This window comes from Myotis yumanensis, unplaced genomic scaffold (genome assembly GCF_028538775.1).
Source record: "Myotis yumanensis isolate MYYU_CA2020_CCGP unplaced genomic scaffold, mMyoYum1.0.hap1 SCAF_2, whole genome shotgun sequence".
NCBI classification, from domain to species: Eukaryota; Metazoa; Chordata; class Mammalia; order Chiroptera; family Vespertilionidae; genus Myotis; species Myotis yumanensis.
Genome location: NW_027223753.1, coordinates 170,470,010 through 170,490,560, shown reverse-complemented (window position 1 = coordinate 170,490,560; position 20,551 = coordinate 170,470,010). Strand labels below are relative to the sequence as shown.

Genomic DNA, 20,551 nt, shown 5'->3' with positions numbered 1-20,551 from the left:
TAACGGTTTCATTGAGGTATAATTGATATGAAAAGAACTGCACATATTTAATGTGTACATTTGATGAGTACACATTAAACACACACAATACCATCACCACAATCAAGGTAATCAACATGTCTGAAAACTCACAGAGTGTCCATTTTTTTTAAAATATATATTTTTTATTGATTTTTCCATAGAGAGGAGCGGAGAGGGATAGAGAGTTAGAAACATCAATGAGAGAGAACCATTGATCAGCTGCCTCCTGCACTCCCCCCACTGGGGATGTGCCCGCAACCAAGGTACATGCCCTTGAGCGGAATCAAACCTGGGACCCTTCAGTCCGCAGGCCGACGCTCTATCCACTGAGCCAAACTGATCAGGGCAGAGTGTCCATTTTTGTTTTGTTTTGTTTTTGTGATAAGAACACAACATGAGATCTGCCTCTTAAAAAAATTCAAGTGCACAATACCACATTGTTAGCTGTGGTTGTTATAGAGCAGAGCTCTAGAACTTACTCATCTGGCATAGCTGAAGCTTGATACCCATTAATAGCAAGTCCCCATTTCCCTCTCCCCTGTGTTCCTGGAAACCACTGTTACAGTCTCTGCTTATATTAATTTGACCATTTTAGACACCTTATGTAATCATGAATATCTGTCCTTCTCTGACTGACTTATTTCACTTAGCATATGTCTTCCCATTTCATCCATGTTGTTGTGAATGGCAGGATTTCCTTATTTGTTTAAGACTAGCTTATATTCCATTGTAGATATACACATTTTCCTTATTCATTTGCCTGCCAGTTATCACTTGGATTGTTTCCATATTATGGCTATTGTGATTAGCGCTGCAATGAACATGGGAGTGAAGATATCTCTTCAAGATCCTACTTTCAATTCAGAATCTTTTCCTTGTGACATGTCTCATTCAGTCATAGAGAGTGCCTGACTTGAAATGGACCTTAAGTATCACCTAATCCCACCTCTTTGCTACATAAGTAAGAAAACTGAGGCACAGAGAAGGGACATAACTGGACTTGAATCACGAAACAAGGGTATTCATTAGACTTAGGTTCAGATGGAGTGACAGAGGACTGGAATAGTGATGAAAGGAGACAATGTTAATTTCTCTCTCACTGAAGGAAGTAGGAAATCCAGGGCAATGAGTAGTAGGCTAGGACCCTGTCTCCTGTATTCCTCTGCCATGCTCAGCATGGGACTTCTATTAAGAGGTCCAAGTTGGCTGCTCCTTCATTCCAGTGGACTGAGGTCAAACCCCTTTTCTCTGAGGTCACCTATATTCTACCTTAAACCCTTTGACTGGAACTCAGTCTCATGGCTCAACTTAGCTTCAGGGAAGATGGAAACATATAATATTTTTTTCTTGGCAGCCATATACCTAGCTAAAATTTGGAGGTTCTCTATCTTGGCAGCATCAGGATAACTCAACTTCTAACATGGCAACTCAAGGCTTCAAATGTATATGTCTCAAGAAAACCATATCACATTGTATAAGTGGCATCAGGAATCATATAATATCCCCTCTACCACATTCCATTGAGCAGCCATTACAAATATCCTCCCAGGCCCCCGTTTCCTGGTGGACTGTCAGGATCACGTTGGAAGAAGAGCATGTGGGATGGAATAGGTGATATCATCTTGGAACATGTACTTTGTCATAGCATTTCTCATAGTATATAAAGAGGTAACATTATACACAGGCTCCCTGCTATAATGAACCTATGGACAGTTCTGTGAAAGAACAGAAGAGTAGGGAAATGACCAATAAAGGTGGTACATTCAAATGCCCTGGATCCTAAAAGAGTTGAGCCATCTAAGTTGTTTAGAAAAAATGTGCAAGGCAGAGGCAAGAGTGAAAGAAAAGGCCTGCAAGTACAAGCATGAAGTGTTAAATTGTTTGGGTAGATAAGAGTGAGGACTGTGTGTTGGGGGAATGATGGGATAGGTTTGTGGAAAGAGGAAGTAAGGCAATATCCTGAAGAGCCTTAAGTGTCAAGTTAGAGTCTGGCACTGGGGAGCAGTCACTGGATTTAGCACACAGGCATATAGATAGAATGCTCTTCTTGAGTAATCTTTCCATCTACAATCTTCCCTGCCTTTGATAGTAAACATATCATCCTGTGAAAGTTTGCTTCCTAGCTTAAACTGAACGCAGACTCTAAACCATCAAATCACTTTAGATTTTTTTTTTATTTTTTACCCACCACAAACAACGCTAGGATGGCATGCATTTGAACAAACCTAAGTGATTTCACTCTTCTACTTTTCAGAGCTTTTGGCTGGATACAGAGTGAGAAATTCATACCTTTTTCAAATAGTGTGGGTTCTTTTTTTCCCAAATCCTATCATCCATCTGGTTCTCTGGAGGTCTTGGAATCCAGGAAAGTGTTAGTTCACTGTGCTGAAATCCAAAAAAGACTGCTAAACTGTGACAGAAAATTTGCATTCCAGAGACAGTGAAAGAATTAGTCCTACCACCCTTTAGCAGCAGCAAAGAGAAAACATCTGGATTTTCTGTCCCCTTTGTCTTTCAGCAGCTACAGGATGGAAAAGCCTGTACTTGTTGTCTGTGCCTTTCAAACCTACTTAATTTAAAACACTTTGGGCATGCTGGGGTGGTAAGAGGAACCAAAACATGGAATTATTTTATTTCTAGTGTCAGAAAATATTTCACAGCCAAGATACAGTCTAAGGAGAGCAAATCTCTTCTACTTCCCTTTATGTGCTGCAGAAGGTTACGGTCTTGTGAATGGGTTCCAGAGCCAGTGTTTGTGCACATCAACTGTGCTGTGCTCCGAAGAAAAAACTACACAGTGACAGCATGATGATGGCATGTCTTTATGGCACTTCTAAGCTTTGGTGCTGTCTTTTGTCTGCATCTGGCAGAAGTTTAATTACAAGGGCTTGTTTTCAACGGAAGCCAAGTCATTGCCAAATCTGTTCAACTGATCTGTATAGAATCGAAGTTAACTCATGACCCTCTGGCTGTTCTCTTTGCCACTCCCAGGAGTTAAAAGCTTAAAGTTTTCCCTTTCTTCTGAAAGAGGATCAAGTTTGGTTCAAACAAGCTTTTCTGTCATCCCCAGAAACACAAGGAAAGACCTTCTGTGACCCTACTTGTTTGGCTCAGACCACTCATGGCTTGCTATAATTTAGGAAATAATTGCAATTCCTAAAGCCAGGTAGAAATAAACATCTTGCCAGAGCTTGAGTTTCACACAACTCTGAATGGAACCGACGTGTGAGCAAAATGGTGTTGGGAACATTTCTAGTCTCTGCTTGCAGATCTTGATTCTAATGGATGACTCACAATGGATTTAATTGTGATTTGAAATGTGCAGGCAGTCAGTCATTGCTATGTATACACGTAGCTAAATCATCATTGCTTAAACCCTTGGTTTAGGTTTTGCCCCTGGATGAAGAGCATTGGCCTACCTATGTTGTGTGATTAACTTCAGATCATTTAGCAAAATTTGTAACACTGCCCTGGCTGGTGTAACTCAGTTGGCTGGAGTGTCATCCAATACAATGAAGAGTTACAGGTTTAATTCCTGGTCAGGGGATGTACCTAGGTTTGGGGGTTTGATCCCAGGTAGGGGCAGGTATGATGTTTTTCTCTCACATCGCTGCTTCTATTTCCTTCCCCCCTCTCTAAAATCTATAAGCATGTCCTCAGGTAAGGATAAAAAAAAAGTGTAGCACTACATTTTTTAATTTGGACAAATGTACTCTTGCTGTGATAGAATCAAAGAACCCAAGAATTGGAAGGGAATTTTGTTGGGCAGTTGGATGTCATTTGCATTTTTCATTCAACAAATACTTGTTAAGTGCCTGTTTTGTGTTAAACACTGCTCCAGAGGCTGTGAATGCAGTAGTGTCTCAAACAGACTGGTTAGGAGATAAGCAATAAACATGTCAACAATTGAGTGCAGGAGGTGATATCAGATAGTGATAAGGACTATGAAAGCAATAACAGGGTAAAGAGATAGAATCTGGATCAGGAGAAGGGACCAATTAAATAGGGTGGTAACAGGCCATCTGAAGAAGATGATGAAATTTAGGGTATGTGTATGGGAGTAGGTGTTTTTGGGTGACTCTTTTGACCATTCATTCCCAGTCATTCATTTATTTACTTAAATAAAATCTTTATTTAGCTCTTCTATGTTCCAGTCATTGATAAGTGAACTCTAGGGGTGATACAGTGAACAAGGCAAAGAGCCCCACCCTATTCAAACTTCTGTTCTGTTCCTAAGTCAATCACAGAGCTTCAAGGGACCAAGAAGTCTATTAACTTAAGTCTCTTATTGTATAGGCAAAGGAATTTAGGCCAGAGAAGCAAAGGCTTTGCTCAGGCATCATTCCCAGTGGCTTGTCTTCACAAGACAAGAGACCAACCCTTGGCTTATGATTGTTTCTCCTTGTCACTATACCATGCAGGGTCTCAACAAACATTTATTTCAACAATTCTAGTTTAAAACAATGCTGAAGTTAGCAGTGTGACCCAAAGGTAAGCCGTTTTACCCACTGGAGCCTCCTGTATACTCTAATTGAAGATATCATGATTAAGCATTGTCAAGATGATGCTTAGTTGGGCCTTGATTATAGTTAAGTCAAGAAAATAGACCCAGCCAAGTATTTCTGCACTAAACTATATGTTCCATGAGACTTCTCTGTATGCACTCTAAATGAATGAATGTGACTACTCCATCTCTTATTAGGTGTTCCAGTATGTAAACCAAAGAAAAATATAACAGAAAAAGTATCTGTTGAAAACAAAACAACAAAAAGGAAAGAAACAAAAACAAAAACACAGCAACACAAATTTTCCCAAACTCACTATGCATAGTCTTGTGGATGTCTATGTGGGCATCTCATATTGTCTGTTTCCAATAACAATATAGGAAAGTAGGCTCATTTGATGAGTCAGAGACTCAAGAACCAAGAATTAAGGTCAATCCTCATATGAAATAGTAATTTTACCCAGAGAAACTGACTTTATAACAATATCTTTAATCTCTTTACATTATTAAAGAGTGCATTTTATATTTATCTTATTTAATTTTCCCAATTCTGAGATATAGACAGGGCTGAATAATTAGTGTCACATTGTGTAGATGAGAAAATTGATACTCAGATTATGGAATTTTGTTCAAGATGCTGTGAAATTCCAGCTACTCTGGAAAGTGACCTCAGTACAGTGGTTTGAGTGTCTATTAAAAACCTCTACTTACAAGTTTCTAGTGGCAGGAATTATGGAAGTTGAACCTAAGATATCATGCAGTAAAGCTGAAAATAGGATTAGCTCCTCTGAATTATTGGCCAGAGGGCCTCCATATTTATCAGTTTGTGACAGTTTTGTTTTGACAGTACCAAAACCCAAGTAATGAAATATACTCAGCCTAATGATTTCTCACTGGTATAAATATTTATGTTAATAACTAATCAACATCAGTTGTCATATTCTTATTACTAACACAGCTAAAATATCAAAGAGATGTTTTGGTCCAGAAAGGATCTAGTATGGGGTTTGGAAACGAACACTATACAGAAACCAGAGTACCCAAGTCCTGAACTCAGCTCTTAGACTAGTTTATAACATTAGGCAATCAACTTCTCTGAATGCAGTGTCCCAGTATATAAGGTGAGAGAGTCGGACAAGATGATTTTAATAATCTTTTCAAACTCAAGCAAACTATGCATTTGTGAAAAGTTATGGCATAGCAGTTTGCGGAAGATCAATAATTGCATTTAGTGTAATTGCCATTATATGGAACTTGATAGAAAGATATAGGAAAAATCTATCAATTGGAGGACAGTGTGGAGGAGAATGTACCTATGTCTTCTAAGTCCAAGGACAAGTTGTCTTTGGACTTAGAAGACATAGGTTTCAATCCTGACCATGTTTAGAGTCATGTGACATAAGAATTCTACCATTCAGTGGATAAGAATTCTATCTTTCTACCTACTATAATATTGTTGTAGAGATTAAATGAGTTCCTGTTTGTAAACTTTAAAGACTCTAACAGAGCAAGCTGTCAATTTTTGTTTTGAGAGTATAACATCATGTAAATTACTTTTATGAAGAATTAAAAAATCTATGGGTTTGAGGTATAATAATGTTTACATAGGATTAAGAACAGCTTTTCCACAAAATTACTAGGGATTCATTAGCCCATGTTGTTATGACATTATCCAGTTGTTCCAGAGTATCATAAGAGGATTCCTTAAATAATCTATTTTTTAAAAGTAGAGATGTGGCCCTAGCTGGTGTGGCTCAGTTGGTTGGACATCATCCCATGCATGGAAAGGTTGATGGTTTGATAAATCCTTGTCAGGGCACATACTTAGGTTCCAGGCTCAATACCTGGTAAGGGACATGCAGGAGGTAGCTGATCAATGTTACCCTCTCACATCGATGTATCTCTGTCTCTCTCTCCCTTCCTCTCTCTTTAAAAATCAATAAGAACATTTAAAGAAAATATAGAGGTATAAAATATAGAATGATACATGGTGAATAAAAAAATAGAAAAATTAGAAAAGTAGTGCTTAAATATGGTATTTCAATTCGATAAGTAAAATGACAAGTTAATTAAATATATGTCCTAGTCCCCTCTGAATCTGTAAGAAGAATTACCCAAAACTAACATTTGTGATACAGCCAGACACAAGCTATTTGTTTTCATATGTGCTCTTATTTAGTCCTCATGATACTGCATTGTAGACATTCTCATTCTTGTTTAGTAGATGAGGAAACTCAAGGCCAGATAAGTCAAGAAAATTCCTGGATTTTCACACCCCGGTCTCTTGAATCTATCACTAATTCTTTTGCCATATATGATAGATGTTCTTAACTTAACAAGTCCCAACAAATTGTACCTTGAGATGTTGTAAAGCCAAATCTATGATCTGACTTGGCTTAATAGGAAAGGAATTTATTTTTCTTTTTTTCTCTCATAATAGTCTCAATAAAGTGCTGTGATCTTGCAATTTTGCTCCTGGCACAAAGGTTTGACCCACTCATCAAGTCCCAGCCCTTCATTGCCATCAGATATTCTGGGTTAGGAGATATTCAGGAGAGGTGTTTTAGAAGAATTAGCATACCACAAGGACTATACATTTTAAGGTAAAAGAGCATCTCTCTGAGCCTTGAGGTATAGACAAACTAAATTCTTTAATTTAATTTAATTTCTTAAAAATTTACTAAAGTTGGACTCATAATTCCAACTCAGATTCTTTAGAATAAACAACAGGACATTATTCACTTTGTGAAGAATGTGATTTGCAGCTCATTACAAAATTAAATAAAATGACCTAATTGTCCTGATCTTTTTGTCCTTTTTGTTGGCTTTTTTCCCTTGTGGTTTTAGGACATATGTTTTAATTTTGATTTCAGTTTATTTAGTTCAAATAAAACAAAATCCTAGAAGGATTTTTTTTCCCTAAATTCCATCTTAATAGTCATACATGTGTTTTTGTTTGTGTTAGTTCGACACAGATGTTTATCTCTGGCAATGTTGAGTGCCCCTTCACCAATGCTGCACCATATACTAATTTCCTTAAAATATTCTTCTGTGAAATTAATTTTGTTTAAATGTAGGCATTTCTGGGACTTGGGTAATGAAGACTCTTCTTCTAACCCAACATTAATTTCAAAGACTGTTGTGATGCATTTTTTTCAAGAGCTAATTCAAATCCCACTTAGAATAGGTTCCCAGAATCATATGCTACCACATTGCCTGCTCCTCACCATTCATAAGTAATTACTCTCTCCTCTGTGTTCCCATCATACATTACTCATGCCTCTCTAACAGCAATTTGTTGTGCCCTTTGCCTCTGATCAGTTATTTATAGCAGTGTCTACTTCTCCCACTACACTGGGAACCTCAGAGGGCTGGGATGGTGCTTTGTCCTTTCTTCCTCGGTACCTGCCAGGATGTTGAACACTTTGTTCCACTCCTTAGCTTTCTGCGATGCTAAATATAGTGGGCAGGCAGCTCTGCTCAGCAGAAAGCCTGTGAAAAATTTCTCTAAAGGGGATTTAATCAAAAGCTGAGGCAATATAAGCATTGGATGCAAAGAGATGGGCTCAAAAACATTAGTGGAAATGAACAAAAACAACAAGAAAGTTGAAGGGTTTTTTTTTACTGAATTTTGTTACATGTTTCATAACTATTCTTTCTTGTGTGGGTCATGTCATCAAAAGAATACACATTTTAAGGGTTTAATGGCACCTAATAAATTGACTCAAAATTTTTTCTATCTTAAAAATTAGAATTTTTATCTATAGAATAAGAATTTTTATTCTAATTAGAACATGATAGGAATGGATGACATGAGGATTACTGTTATTATTTTTTATCTGTTTTGAAACACAAATACAGATACAGGTATAAAGTAACATTAAGGTTTAGATGTAGGTGAAGGACACTTGGAGAGAACAAGAGCAAAACAAGTTTTTGTTTTTATTCTCACCTAAAGATATGTTTTTGTATTCATTTTTAGAAAGACAGGAGGGAAAGAGAAAGAGGGGAGAGACAAAGATGTGAGAGGGAAACATCGATTGGTTGTCTCCTGTATGCATCCTAACAGGCAACCTGACCAGGAACTGAACCCCCACCTTTTGGTGTACAGGACGACATTCCAACCAACTGAACAACCTGCCAGGGCAGAACGTGCAAGGAAACTTTTAATAAGAAATGTATGACTCACTCAGAGGCAGAGCTGTCAGGAGGTTTTGTACCATCGCTCAATGGGAGAACTATCAAAGTAAAATGATGTTTTCATCTGCAAAGAAAACCCTAAAGTACTGCCATCATCGGGTAGCCTTTTTGATGACCAGAATGAGGAATAAATTTATATTCCAAAATTAAGTTAGGTGATATAATTATTTGAGTTTAAATAATGGCACTGGCAATTCAGTGGAAGTTTGCTGAATCATAACCTTGTTCTCTTTTCATTGTACCACACTGCTGTTCTGGTGGGAACACCTACACTGGAGCTGTGTTTCCCAACCCTTTTTACATCATGATTCATGTGGAAAATGATGGCATTTGTTCAGCACACTGGAATAAGTAAATGAGGCTTTTCCTGGCCCCCAAATGTGAAATGCACTAGAGTTAGTTTCTTAGCCTGATAGTTGACAGGCAAGGTCTGGATTCGAGAATTATTTTTTCATGGTTAAATAAATAATTCTACTTTATATAAAGTACTTATCCAGAGTTTATTGCTTAATTATCAAACCCATATATGTGGATCGTCAAATTTATGCAAGGGCACTGCTATAGATGCTGGGGATCCAACAATGAGTTTTCTGTCTTCTCCTGTGAGAACCAATGAAATGAACAGTAGACAAACTGTCTTGAGATCCGGACATGTTTCCTCCCTTGATTTGTAAGCATGTGACTTGCAAGTAGTCAATCTGAATGCCTTATATTTGCAATGTGGACTGTGTCTACTGAAATATGAATTCTGGGTAGCCTGATATGGGAGAAGGATTTTCCATTGTATGGAGAATTGGGGACCTATATTCTAACCCCAAATCTGTCACTAGCTCTTTTACTTCTCTGTCTCTTCATTTCTTGAATCTGATGGTTAGAATAGAGCAGTGATGGCGAACCTATGACACGCGTGTCAGAGGTGACACGCGAACTCATTTTTTTGGTTGATTTTTCTTTGTTAAATGGCATTTAAATATATAAAATAAATATCAAAAATATAAGTCTTTGTTTTACTATGGTTGCAAATATAAAAAATAATTTCTATATGTGACATGGCACCAGAGTTAAGTTAAGGTTTTTCAAAATGCTGACACACCAAGCTCAAAAGGTTCGCCATCTCTGGACTAGAGTCATGATTTATAAACTTTACAAAATGGATCCCCTACAAGCTCCATCCTTTCACGCTCTTCATCCAGAAGTGATCTGGGGCTCTTTTGTATGTGCCTCCTTTATAAATTATTTCCCTGAACAAAGGATTATAGGAAAGACAGGCAAGTGAGAGAAGTTGAAAATTCCTGACCTAGAATAATCGCTAAAGACTTTTAAAGGTTTGGTATTCTTTAACTCTGCTTTTTTTTTTAATTCTTATCCAAAAAACAAAACAAAACTCTATCTAGAATGTGAGATGTCACCCTTATCTTTCCAAGAGTCTTTCCTGTTTCAATATTGCTTTTTTACCTTAAAAAAATAAAGATTGAATATAAGGTTACATTTTAATTTTATGAAATGAAAAATTTAACATTTATAAATGGCAACACTTTAGAGTTTGCTGAATCTTCAAATACTTATATCTCTTTAAATAAAATACTTAACATTGAACACATGTATACCTATGCAATATATAAACTATAGAAATGTTATTTTCTTTATAATCTACTAGTAGCTAATGCTTATGCTACCTATATGCTTCATTTATATTCAGATGATTCTTCCAGCTTCTGACTGTGAATTGGAAAAGTTATTTATACAATATCCAAGGATAGAAAAGATACAACCAGATTGTATCTCTAAAAACGGTTGCTTTGGGAAGTTGTGTGTACAAGATTTTTTTGTGTGATTTTATTTTTACTTAACTTTTTTGTTTTTAATCACAGTCATATTGCCATCATCTCAAAAGAGTGTAAAGCCGTGCATTTTAACAGCTAATTTCTTATTTGGCTTTTTTCTGCTATTCTATAACATCATTTCTTTTTAACTATACTTTCATTGGAGTAGCTGCCCAAAACAATTTATAAAAATCCTTAAAATCTTCAAATAATGTCAAGATTTTATTTTAAAAAGAATAAAATTTAGACTCTTCATTCAGAGTAAACTATAAGGTATTTATGTCTTAGCTGGTTACCAGTTGTCTACTGTGTGCTATGGACTATGAAGGCATGTTTGCTGTTGGGGGTGTTGTAATACACTGCCCAGATCCCTCTTCAGGACTGAGGCTCTCATTCCTCCAGATGCTGGGATTGTTGGCAGTTGATGGTTCATAGCTGAGTCTTTCTCTGCTAATTACCCTCAAGGGAACTTCATCTTCACTCAAGGTGCAGTGATGTAAGTTCTCTATCCCCTAGTTTCAAGGAAGAACAATTCTGCAGGGCCATTCCAGCTCCAGACTATTCCATGGAACCCTCAGAATCCTTTGTTGTAACTGCATCTTAGTTCAACTCCTCTACTCAGGAACTTCCTGCACTCTCCCACAGGTGTTGATTTCAAAGACACTCTTCAGTAACTTCTCATGGGCAAATCTCTGTTTGAGAATGCTTCCTAGGAAACTCAACCTATGCCTGTGACTCCTTGTGGGGGGGTGGGGATGGGAGGTGTGGGCTCAGTTTGGTCATACCATTAAATAAAGTACATTATGTTCAGTGTCATAAGAGAAACATTATACAATCTTATGGGTGTAGAGGAAGTGACTTATTTTCTTGGAGGATAGCAGAGGGAAAATTAGGAAAGGCTGTGCAGAAGAGGTAACATTTGAGCTTCACTTTGAAGAATGACTAGGTATTCCCGAGGCAAAAAAGAAAGGGTATGAATCAGTCTGAGCTTGTAGAACATAGCTTATGAAAGATGTGACAGAAAGCTCATGACAGCAGGAAGGTGGAGACTGTGGGGAGAGCAGCAGAGGCTGATCCAGAGTCAGCTCATGAAACACATTCCTGCATTTGAAGGTCCTTATGCTGGAGTAGGCTCTTCCCTTCTACCTCCCCCATGGATCAATCACGCATGATTACTCCACATACAAATGTGATTTGGGTAGATGTACTTAGTGACATCCTTCTTCCACTCTTTTGCTTAAAGACCTTCTTTTGTTTTACTTTCTTAAAAATTATTTACTAACCTTTTCATTTTAATCTACTTTGTGAAGACACAAAGATCATCCATGGTGCTTGAAATTCTACCAACAGCAATTTCTGGAATTCCAAGTGAAATTCCAGACAGAGTAGATGTTACATTGTGTAGAATTCTAATACATGAACCCTCCTTTCACATATCAGAAGAGGGGTTGTCCAGTTGTTTCTAGTATATAGCTAGTGTTGGAAACATTGGCCTTTTCCTATTGTTGTTAACAATGATGTAGCACAGAGTAATAAAATTGCTGAGTTAAAATTAATCATTGTTTTACAGACAAGAAAACTGGGGTCTAGAGAGAAGAAATTGTTTACCCAAGGTTGTACGCTGCATGTTGACAAAGCCAGAAGGATAACTCATAGTTTTTATCTAGCAACTTTCCCTCTCTATTGTTACATAATGAATTCATCCGATCCCTCTCTGAACAATGCCAGTCCGACGTCTGCCCCTATTGAACTCCATGGCCCAGGTCCAACTACATCAGGGCTCCAGGTCTGTTTTCTCACCTCTGAAATCAGAGGCTTGGACTACAGGAATGCTCAGTGCCCTCCTCTCTGACATTGTAAGAGTCTTTCTCTAATAGAATATATGTCTAAGGGTCCTAGTGGACCAATTGAAGACTAAAAGGAGATGAGTACAGTAAAGGGAACTGAATAGACAAGGTTAATTTGTCCTCCAATACCATTTGCTAGTCTAGGCTAACAGCTACATTCTTGGAACCTTTAATTTCTCATATGTGGGCATTTCACAATAGTCTCACTTTAGGCATATTTTACACAGTTTTGCCTTTATAGAAGAAATGTTCAGATTACCTGTCCTTTAAACAGTGCTTCTATAGGTCATGATGGTTTTAAGTAAATTGGCTGAAACTTAAAGCCAAGCCTCAATGCAAACAATAACATTTTCTGGTCAAGCATTTTCTGGTTTGTTCAACTCCATTACAGGCTGCCCTTAAAAAAAACTTAAAAAGTTAAAACCCACAAGAGGAACAAAACACAAGTCTCAGGAAGACGGTTTCCAGCCACATTAGCTCAGATCACCAGGATAGAAAAGTAGCAAGGCCTTCATTGTCCAGACCATCATTGTCTCCAGACTTTCATCTTATGTTTTTCTGCTATTTTAATTTTACCACTTTAAAATTGGAGGAGTTAGGGGGTAGGTTGATAGTTTCCATGAGTTTAGACTATGACCAGAGGCATACTGAGCAATTTCAGAAACCCCAGCAACCACAGCTTTGATGAGAGGACAGTGATGAATTCACTAATTCATCTTAGGAGGGATTCCTGAGTTAGGGGAGTCAAGCCAATGCTGTGTGCTGCAAGGTGAGATGTAAACAATATGCCTCCCCTCATTCTTTTAGCACACATTCACCCTGCTGATTTTATTTCAGGTAGTATACTAGGTGTAATATGGGACAGAGAAATACATTCTTAAGACATAGTCCCAGCCCTTAAGGTAATTGCAGTCTAGTTGAGGAAATAGACATCTGTGCAAATAATTTTAATACAAGTGAACCCTGTGGGCACAAAAGCTCAGGAAGGGGGGAGAAAGAAACAGTTTATTCCAAATGAAGACATCAAGGAAAGCTTCACTGTCAAGTTGCCCTCTGACCCATACTTCGAAAGGTCAATATGGCAAATTGCAAATAATTAGCCAATGCGCAGGAGTATGGAAGTTTCTCATAGGTGTGAGTGTGTGTAAGCAGTCCAGGACATTAAGGAACTCAGCCTAGAAAGGGAGGTTGAATGTCAGATATGGAACTAGCTCTTTTTACATTGTGGAGCCATATGAGTTTTTGCTAACAGGAAAATTATTTGGTTACATCTGTGGTTTGGAAAGGAAACTGGCAGTCACTTTGGGGATAGGGAAGTATTACAAAAGAAGCAACATGTAAATAAAGAAGCCCATCGGAGACCATTGCTGTAGTTGAGACGTTAATACATTTGTTATCTACCCACAAGTACTTCTTGCCTAATGGCCATTTAAAGGTTCTCCTGGCATGAGGGCAGTTACTCCTTAATTTCCATATCCCTTCTAGTTCTGCATCTTTCTCATCAGCTACCCATCCCAGGTTTATTCTAGATTGTAAACTCAGTGACTCAGTCCAGACATCTCAGTTGGAATATAGCATATTACATGTGAAACATGGTTGTTAGGAAAGAGCACATGAAGTTCTAGGGAAGGATGAAAAGTTAACAGCTAATTTTATCAGTTTTTCAGAGTCCTGACTCAATAAAGGGTATCTTCTTTTTGGGGGGAGGGTATTTATTTTTAAAACCCAGTATATGTTTTCAGCCAGATAAATTGACTTTCTTAATTGATCTCTCAAAACTTGAACCCCTCTAGAATCAACATTTCCATTGAGAGCTTACAGCACTAAACTGGAGTTGATGTTTGAATCAAGTATTCATGATCACTGGCCTCATTGGTGGTGCTGAGCTATGACTGGGGTCAGCAGCCTGCATGCTCTGGGAGTCTGTTACCAGACAGACCACACTGGAAAATGTTAGGGTCCTTGATGACCCCACTAGGTCTTTGATGGATGAAGCAAATGTTAGAAGTAATAGTGAAGCATTCTTCCAGTGGAAAACCTGAGTTGGATAGTTCAGGGGTCAACAAATTACAGCATGGGTCAAATCCAGAGCACCACCTGCTTTTGTATATAAAGTTTTATTAAAACACAATGATGCCCATTTGCTTATGTACATCTATGGCTGCCTTTGCACTACAATGGCAAAATCGCACTGTTGAAAGAAAGCCAGAAATATGTCCTCTACGGGCCTTTACCTAAAAGTCTGCCATCAACCTGGCTGTAGTGGGAAGGGGCAAGGGGAGGAGTCAGAAGACATGTTTTAAATTCGACATTTGCAGAAGAAGTCTGCACTCTTTGACATGAGAAAAACCATGTGATCCATCTGATTGTGTTTCCTTCTCTCTAGAAGAGAGATTATAAAAGTACGGACTGTGGTGAGCATCCAAGCCAGTGTGTCCTGTGACAGTGCCCATCGTGCTGTAAGTCACTGTGGAAGGGCCACCTCATCATCAGCATTGTTCTTTCTCTCTCCAGAATACCCTGGAGCAGTGCAGTGTGTGCTCCAAGCCCATCATGGAGCGGATTCTCCGAGCCACCGGGAAGGCCTACCATCCTCACTGCTTCACCTGTGTGATGTGCCACCGTAGCCTGGATGGGATCCCATTCACCGTGGATGCTGGCGGCCTCATCCACTGCATTGAGGACTTCCACAAGTAGGCAATCTCCCTTCCTGCTTCCTGCCTGCCAGTCTCAGAGTCTGTTCTCACTTCCTGGCACCTGAGCCACACAGTCTTCTCTTGGAGCTATTGGATCTCAGGATTTGATGGGCCTTCAAAAGAATTTACTGATCCTCCTCATGCAATGCAGAAATTTGTATCGGGTGGTGCATGTGGTCTTGGCAGCCTGTCCACTGCTTCACAGCGTCCCTGGGGCTTGTTCCTGGCATCTTTGTGTGGGGTTCACTCAGCTACAGAGGATTTGTATTGGAGAGGGGCAGGACCCTGGGCTAGCCCTCCCTAGCCTAAACCTGAACAACATGTGTGACTTTGAACAAATTGCTCAATTTCTCTGAGCTCTTTGGTTTGGTCATTAGACCAGACCCTATCTTAAGGTCTCCAGCTGTAACAGCCCAGAATTCTCTCTGAGCCAGGGGTTCTCTCTCCATCCTGCCACTCAACAGATAGGAAGCTATGGGGCAAAGACACAAAGAATAGTTCAGTCCTTCTAATGAAAGCCTCTCACATACATCAAGGCAGCTTAATGCTACCATCAACACATCCATACCCTCCCCTCACCTCTTCTCCCACCCAGGCCTTCTCTTTCCCAGGATATTTTCAAATGAATGCAGTACTGTGCAGTCTTTTGAGCAGGATTAGAAGGTAGAGCCTGAAGGTCAAGATCAATTACTCATGGGTCTGGAAAAATATGTCCCCACTTCCGCAATTCTTTCATTGCAGGTCCCTCTTTCCTCTATGATAGCTTGGATTGTCATGAAAGTTCTATGGTTTTAGGTTTTGCTTATTTTTATTTCACCACTTTGTTAGTTGGGTCACTAGCTGGTCACATTTGTTAACATATTTTTAGGAACCAGATGAAAGCTTAGATGTGATTTGTAGACAGTAGACACAGAGGCCTTCTGGACTATGTTTGTGGGGCAGTGGCTTTCCAGGCAGTCTGAGGCTCTGAAAGAGATGAGGTATGTATGGCTCACCAGTGTGGCTATCTGTTCTAGGGCCTCCAGATGTGCAGTCTTGTGGGTTCATTTTCACTGCTCTGTTGATTGTCAACAACCAAGAGGTATTTGCCACAAGCAGTTGGGGGACCTCAGACTCATAGTTTAAAAATGAATTTCCTGACCGCTTTCCAAGTAGCAAAGAAAGTGAAAACCTCACCAAAAGACGTGAGGCTGAATAAATTTAAAAAAAAAAAAAAGCAGAAATTCTCCACCTGAATTAGACAAGGAAGGCCTCACTTTGAAAGGGCAGTCACAGCATAAATTGTACTTCACATTATTGATATTTTTAGCTTGTAATTACACATGAAAAAAAACCCTGCATCTATTTAAGGGAACTGAAAAGATAACCAATGGGGAGAATGTTTCTGTCACTGCTTCTCTTCTTTCTTAGACTTACCTTAATCCAAGAAAGAGTGGTAGATATAATCAGAGCACACATGTTTTGAAAAAGAATGATAGATTACACCCTCAATTAAAACAGGAAATCAATTCTGACAAATGGAAGTTTGTATCTACGCATTTATCTTTCATTTCGGAAAGTGGGGAGCATAATTAGAGACTTGCGACTGGTGACATAAGTGTGTGAGTCTGAATGCCCCAGAAAAGCAGACTTGAGCAACTAAAAAAAAAAAAATCTCAAGCCCCCAACTGTCTCCCTGCCACCACCCCTAATTCAGTGGTATGTTAAAACACAAATTATTTTTAAAAAATAGGTTGTCTGTATGATTAGCAAGGATTTAGGGGGGAAAGCTTCTTTTTTATTTTTCCCCGTTTCTCAAAGAAAAATATGAGAAAATTATACAGAACTCTGTTTCTGAGCCTTGAAAATACAGGAACACAAGACAGCTAACAAGTCCAACCCCACCCAGCCTGTGTGGCTCAATATTTGAGTGTTGACTTAGGCACTAAGAGGTCACTGGTTCCATTCCTAGCCAGAACACATACCTGGGTTGTGGGCTCAACCTCCCGATCCATGTTTCTCTCTCATGGGTGTTTCTATCTCTCTCTCTCTCTCACCTCTCCCTTCCTCTCTCTTTAAAATCAATAAAATCATATACCAAAAAAAATCAAACCCAGGAAGTTGGGGGGGGGGGGGTAGTGGCGGTGAGAGGGCACGGCAAGGCTAAGTAGAGGGTAGTTTAAGGGCAGTGCAGACTTCTTCTGCAAATAGTGGGGGAGGGGGTGCTTTTTCTTGGTCATTCTAAATAGGTCTCTCTTTGTGAGGTTTTAGGAAATGTATTTTAATTCAATGTAAATGTGTAAACACAGGTTTCTGTGTGTTCATTCCTGTACTAAGTGCTCAAGGAGAGAAATTGCCTAAGTTGAAATTGCACAGATACATAGAGAAAAGCCTCTGTCAGCATGGAGCTCGTCAGGAGGAGGGTACAGAATATATGTGATATTGGACTGGTAGGGCTCACATCCAGGAGATAGGCATGGGCAAAAGCTTGAGCCAGAGTCAGAAGAGATTCATTCTCTGAGCCCTGGGCTCTGAGCAACTTCTGGAAGCAGCATTTCAAAAGTGTTTTTAATGAGAAGCTAGGAGATTCCTAGCAGAAGGGACAGCCCAGGCAATAAATGAGGGTATGGAGTTAGGAAAGGCTTCTCTACATTCAAGGAAGACTTACTTGGCTGTAGCTTGGGGATGGGGTTACCGTGAGATACAGGAAGCCCATGAGAAAGGATTTATCTTGCCTGCTTACAACCAATGCTTCCCAAACTTCCAGGTACTCAGGGACCTTATTAGCTGCAGGCTCTAATTGAGTAGGTTGGGGGTGGGCCCTAAGGTTCTGCATTTCTGACAATCATCCAGGTGGTCTTGGATTGCACTTTGAGTAACAAGCTTGTGAAATACTGTTTTCAAGGCCTTGTTAATGGGACATCCCCTACATAACCACCTGCAGTCAGGTTTGGCTCAAGTCCTCCAGCCTATTAGATAGAAACTCTTTCCCATATGTCATTTTGGAGGACTGCTCAAATGCAGTTCCAGGGAGACTGACTGTACCTCATCCCCAACACACACTCACACACACACACACACACACACACTTTCCCATTTCACCTAAATGGCCATCTTTCATGGCACAACTTAATTGTCATTTCCCTAAGAAGTTTTATCTGATCTCAATCCCTCCCCATCCCCATATTTCACTTTGTATCCTTTACTAGCTATAGATAACACTCAACATAGTCTGACTAGTGATAAAAATACACATGCATGGACATACACATCTATAAACTTTCATAGTAACCACCATAATGATTTTTTCACTATAATAGGGTATATATATATATATATATATATATATATATGTTAATAGAACAAGTAGAAATAGATAGAACTCCCTCACCAGTCTTATTTCTGCAGTCCCAGTTTATTCCTGTACTCCCAATGCTAGCACAGTGAGCCCAGAAAAGCAGGCTTCTTTAACTGACCCTTTCATTGTATTGAGCCTTTATTCCACAATCGGTGCTTTCTTACCATGCATATTACACTGAGCCATTTGTTTGTTTCCTCAGCACCCATTTGTGGATTGCCAGAAATGTGCCAGGACACAAGATGATTAAGACCATCCCTCCCTGAGCCTTGGCTCCCAAGACTGTAAAGTAGAAATGATAAAAGTAGCTCCTCATAACATTGCTGTCAGTAGAAAACAAGGTCAAGTGCTTAACAGGGCTTGGCACATAATAAGCACTCAATAAATGGTAGCTATTTTAACCATCAAAAGTGTTATCAAATTTATATTTTTTATTATCATTGTCTGCTCAGTGAGCTGAACCTTGAAATAGACCACCTGGGATTTAGAACAGTCCTTGAAACGCTGGCCAATGAACACAGTGGGGGCTGCAGAAACCACTTCCTGCCTTTTGCCTTTACTTCTTCTCTTCATGGAAATGAGGCCAATTGGTAGGAAGAAATCATTACTCAGTAAGAATACAGTTTATGCTTTTCCAAAAAGGAAGGACCTTGAGATTGAACATAAAGGCCCCATGTAACATATTTTTTTATGGAGAAATAATGCAGCTACTTCATTTCATCGGATATAGCCTGAATTTCTGCTCTCTGCACCAGTCACAGTGGTTGTCTTGGGGGACTCAGACAACCTCTCTTATGGAGGGTCCCAATTTAGTGGTCCCCAAGGATATGCAAATGATTCCTACTATAATAAACTTATGCAATGAGATATCCTAGAGGAGTAAGTAACCCCACTGGGGGAAATTGGGTAAAGCTCCTGGATACAGTGATGGGCAAGACATACTTCTGGCCTTACAGAATTTATAGTCAGATGGGTTTGGGGAAATGAAATTTCACAGTTGATTCTAGAAGCCTTCTCATTTCACTATTGGTGACCCAAATTCAAAAATAACCAGATAGTCCAAAGCATTTTTTTTTTTTGCCTCTGAGTATAAACTGCTTGTATAAAATACCAATTATAACAACTCTGATTACAGCTGCAGTTGTACCATGATCCTTTTAATTATTCTTTCATAGCAATCAATTTATCTACTGCTTAATTTATATGTCTTTTAGATTTCAGCCATACAGATTGCCTTATGGGTGCTGCCAGGAAAATTAATATGTACATATAGAGTATAATATATGTAAATATGCTTCGACAACCATAAAGTGCTCTGCAAAATATAGATTACTATCATTTTTTCTTTTTAAGTCTCACCACAAATAAGTAAATTTTAACATCATCAATGTTAAAACCATTACCACAAGTAAAGAAAGTTGCACAGTGTTTTTCTTTTTTTTATCTTTTCACTTCTTATTCATACCTATTTCAAAGCATGTCTCATTTCATGCCTTCACAAATGCCACCCCTAAATGCCAGATACAGATGGATATATGGTTGATATTTGCCTCTTATTAATCTGTTATGAGAAAAAAATATTCTTAGGGCTATTGGTCAAAGTAAGCAATATTAAGAAATATTAAAATTCCTCACCAACAGTTAACCTCAAAATTGTACATATATGTGTATGTAGGTGTAAGTGCTTCTGTGTTCATGTACACTTACCCTTCAGAAGTGCTAAAATCCATTATAGAATAACAAAACAACAAATCTTTAACTTTCTTGTTTTTCTTTTTTTTAAATATAATTTTACTAGAGGCCCAGTGCACAAAAATTTGTGCACTCGGTGGAGTCCCTAAGCCCAGCCTGTGCCCTCTCCCAGTCTGGGACCCCTCGAGGGATGTCCACCTGCTTTAGGCCTGCTCTCCGGAAGATCAGGCCTAAGCTGGCAATCAGACATCCCTCTGGCAGCCCGGCAGCCCTCTAGGGATGTCCACTTGCCAGCGGGGAGCAGGCCTAAGCTGCAGTTGGACATCCTTAGAGCTGCAAAGGAGGCGGGAGAGGCTCCTGCCACCACCGCTGTGCTGGCAGCCATCAGCCTGACTTGTGGCTGAGCAGAGCTCCCCCAGTGGGAGCACACT

General features: G+C 39.2%; 1 protein-coding gene across 6 annotated transcripts in view; it reads left to right on the top strand.

Annotated features, from left to right (window-relative positions):
• Positions 1-20,551, top strand: part of LPP (LIM domain containing preferred translocation partner in lipoma) — a 669,364-nt gene that overhangs the window by 630,264 nt on the left and 18,549 nt on the right. For all 6 annotated transcript variants that reach the window (XM_070406593.1, XM_070406588.1, XM_070406590.1 and 3 more), the window contains one exon: positions 14,910-15,088. In XM_070406593.1, the coding sequence (XP_070262694.1) occupies positions 14,910-15,088 (179 nt within the window). The remainder of the gene's footprint in view (positions 1-14,909; positions 15,089-20,551) is intronic.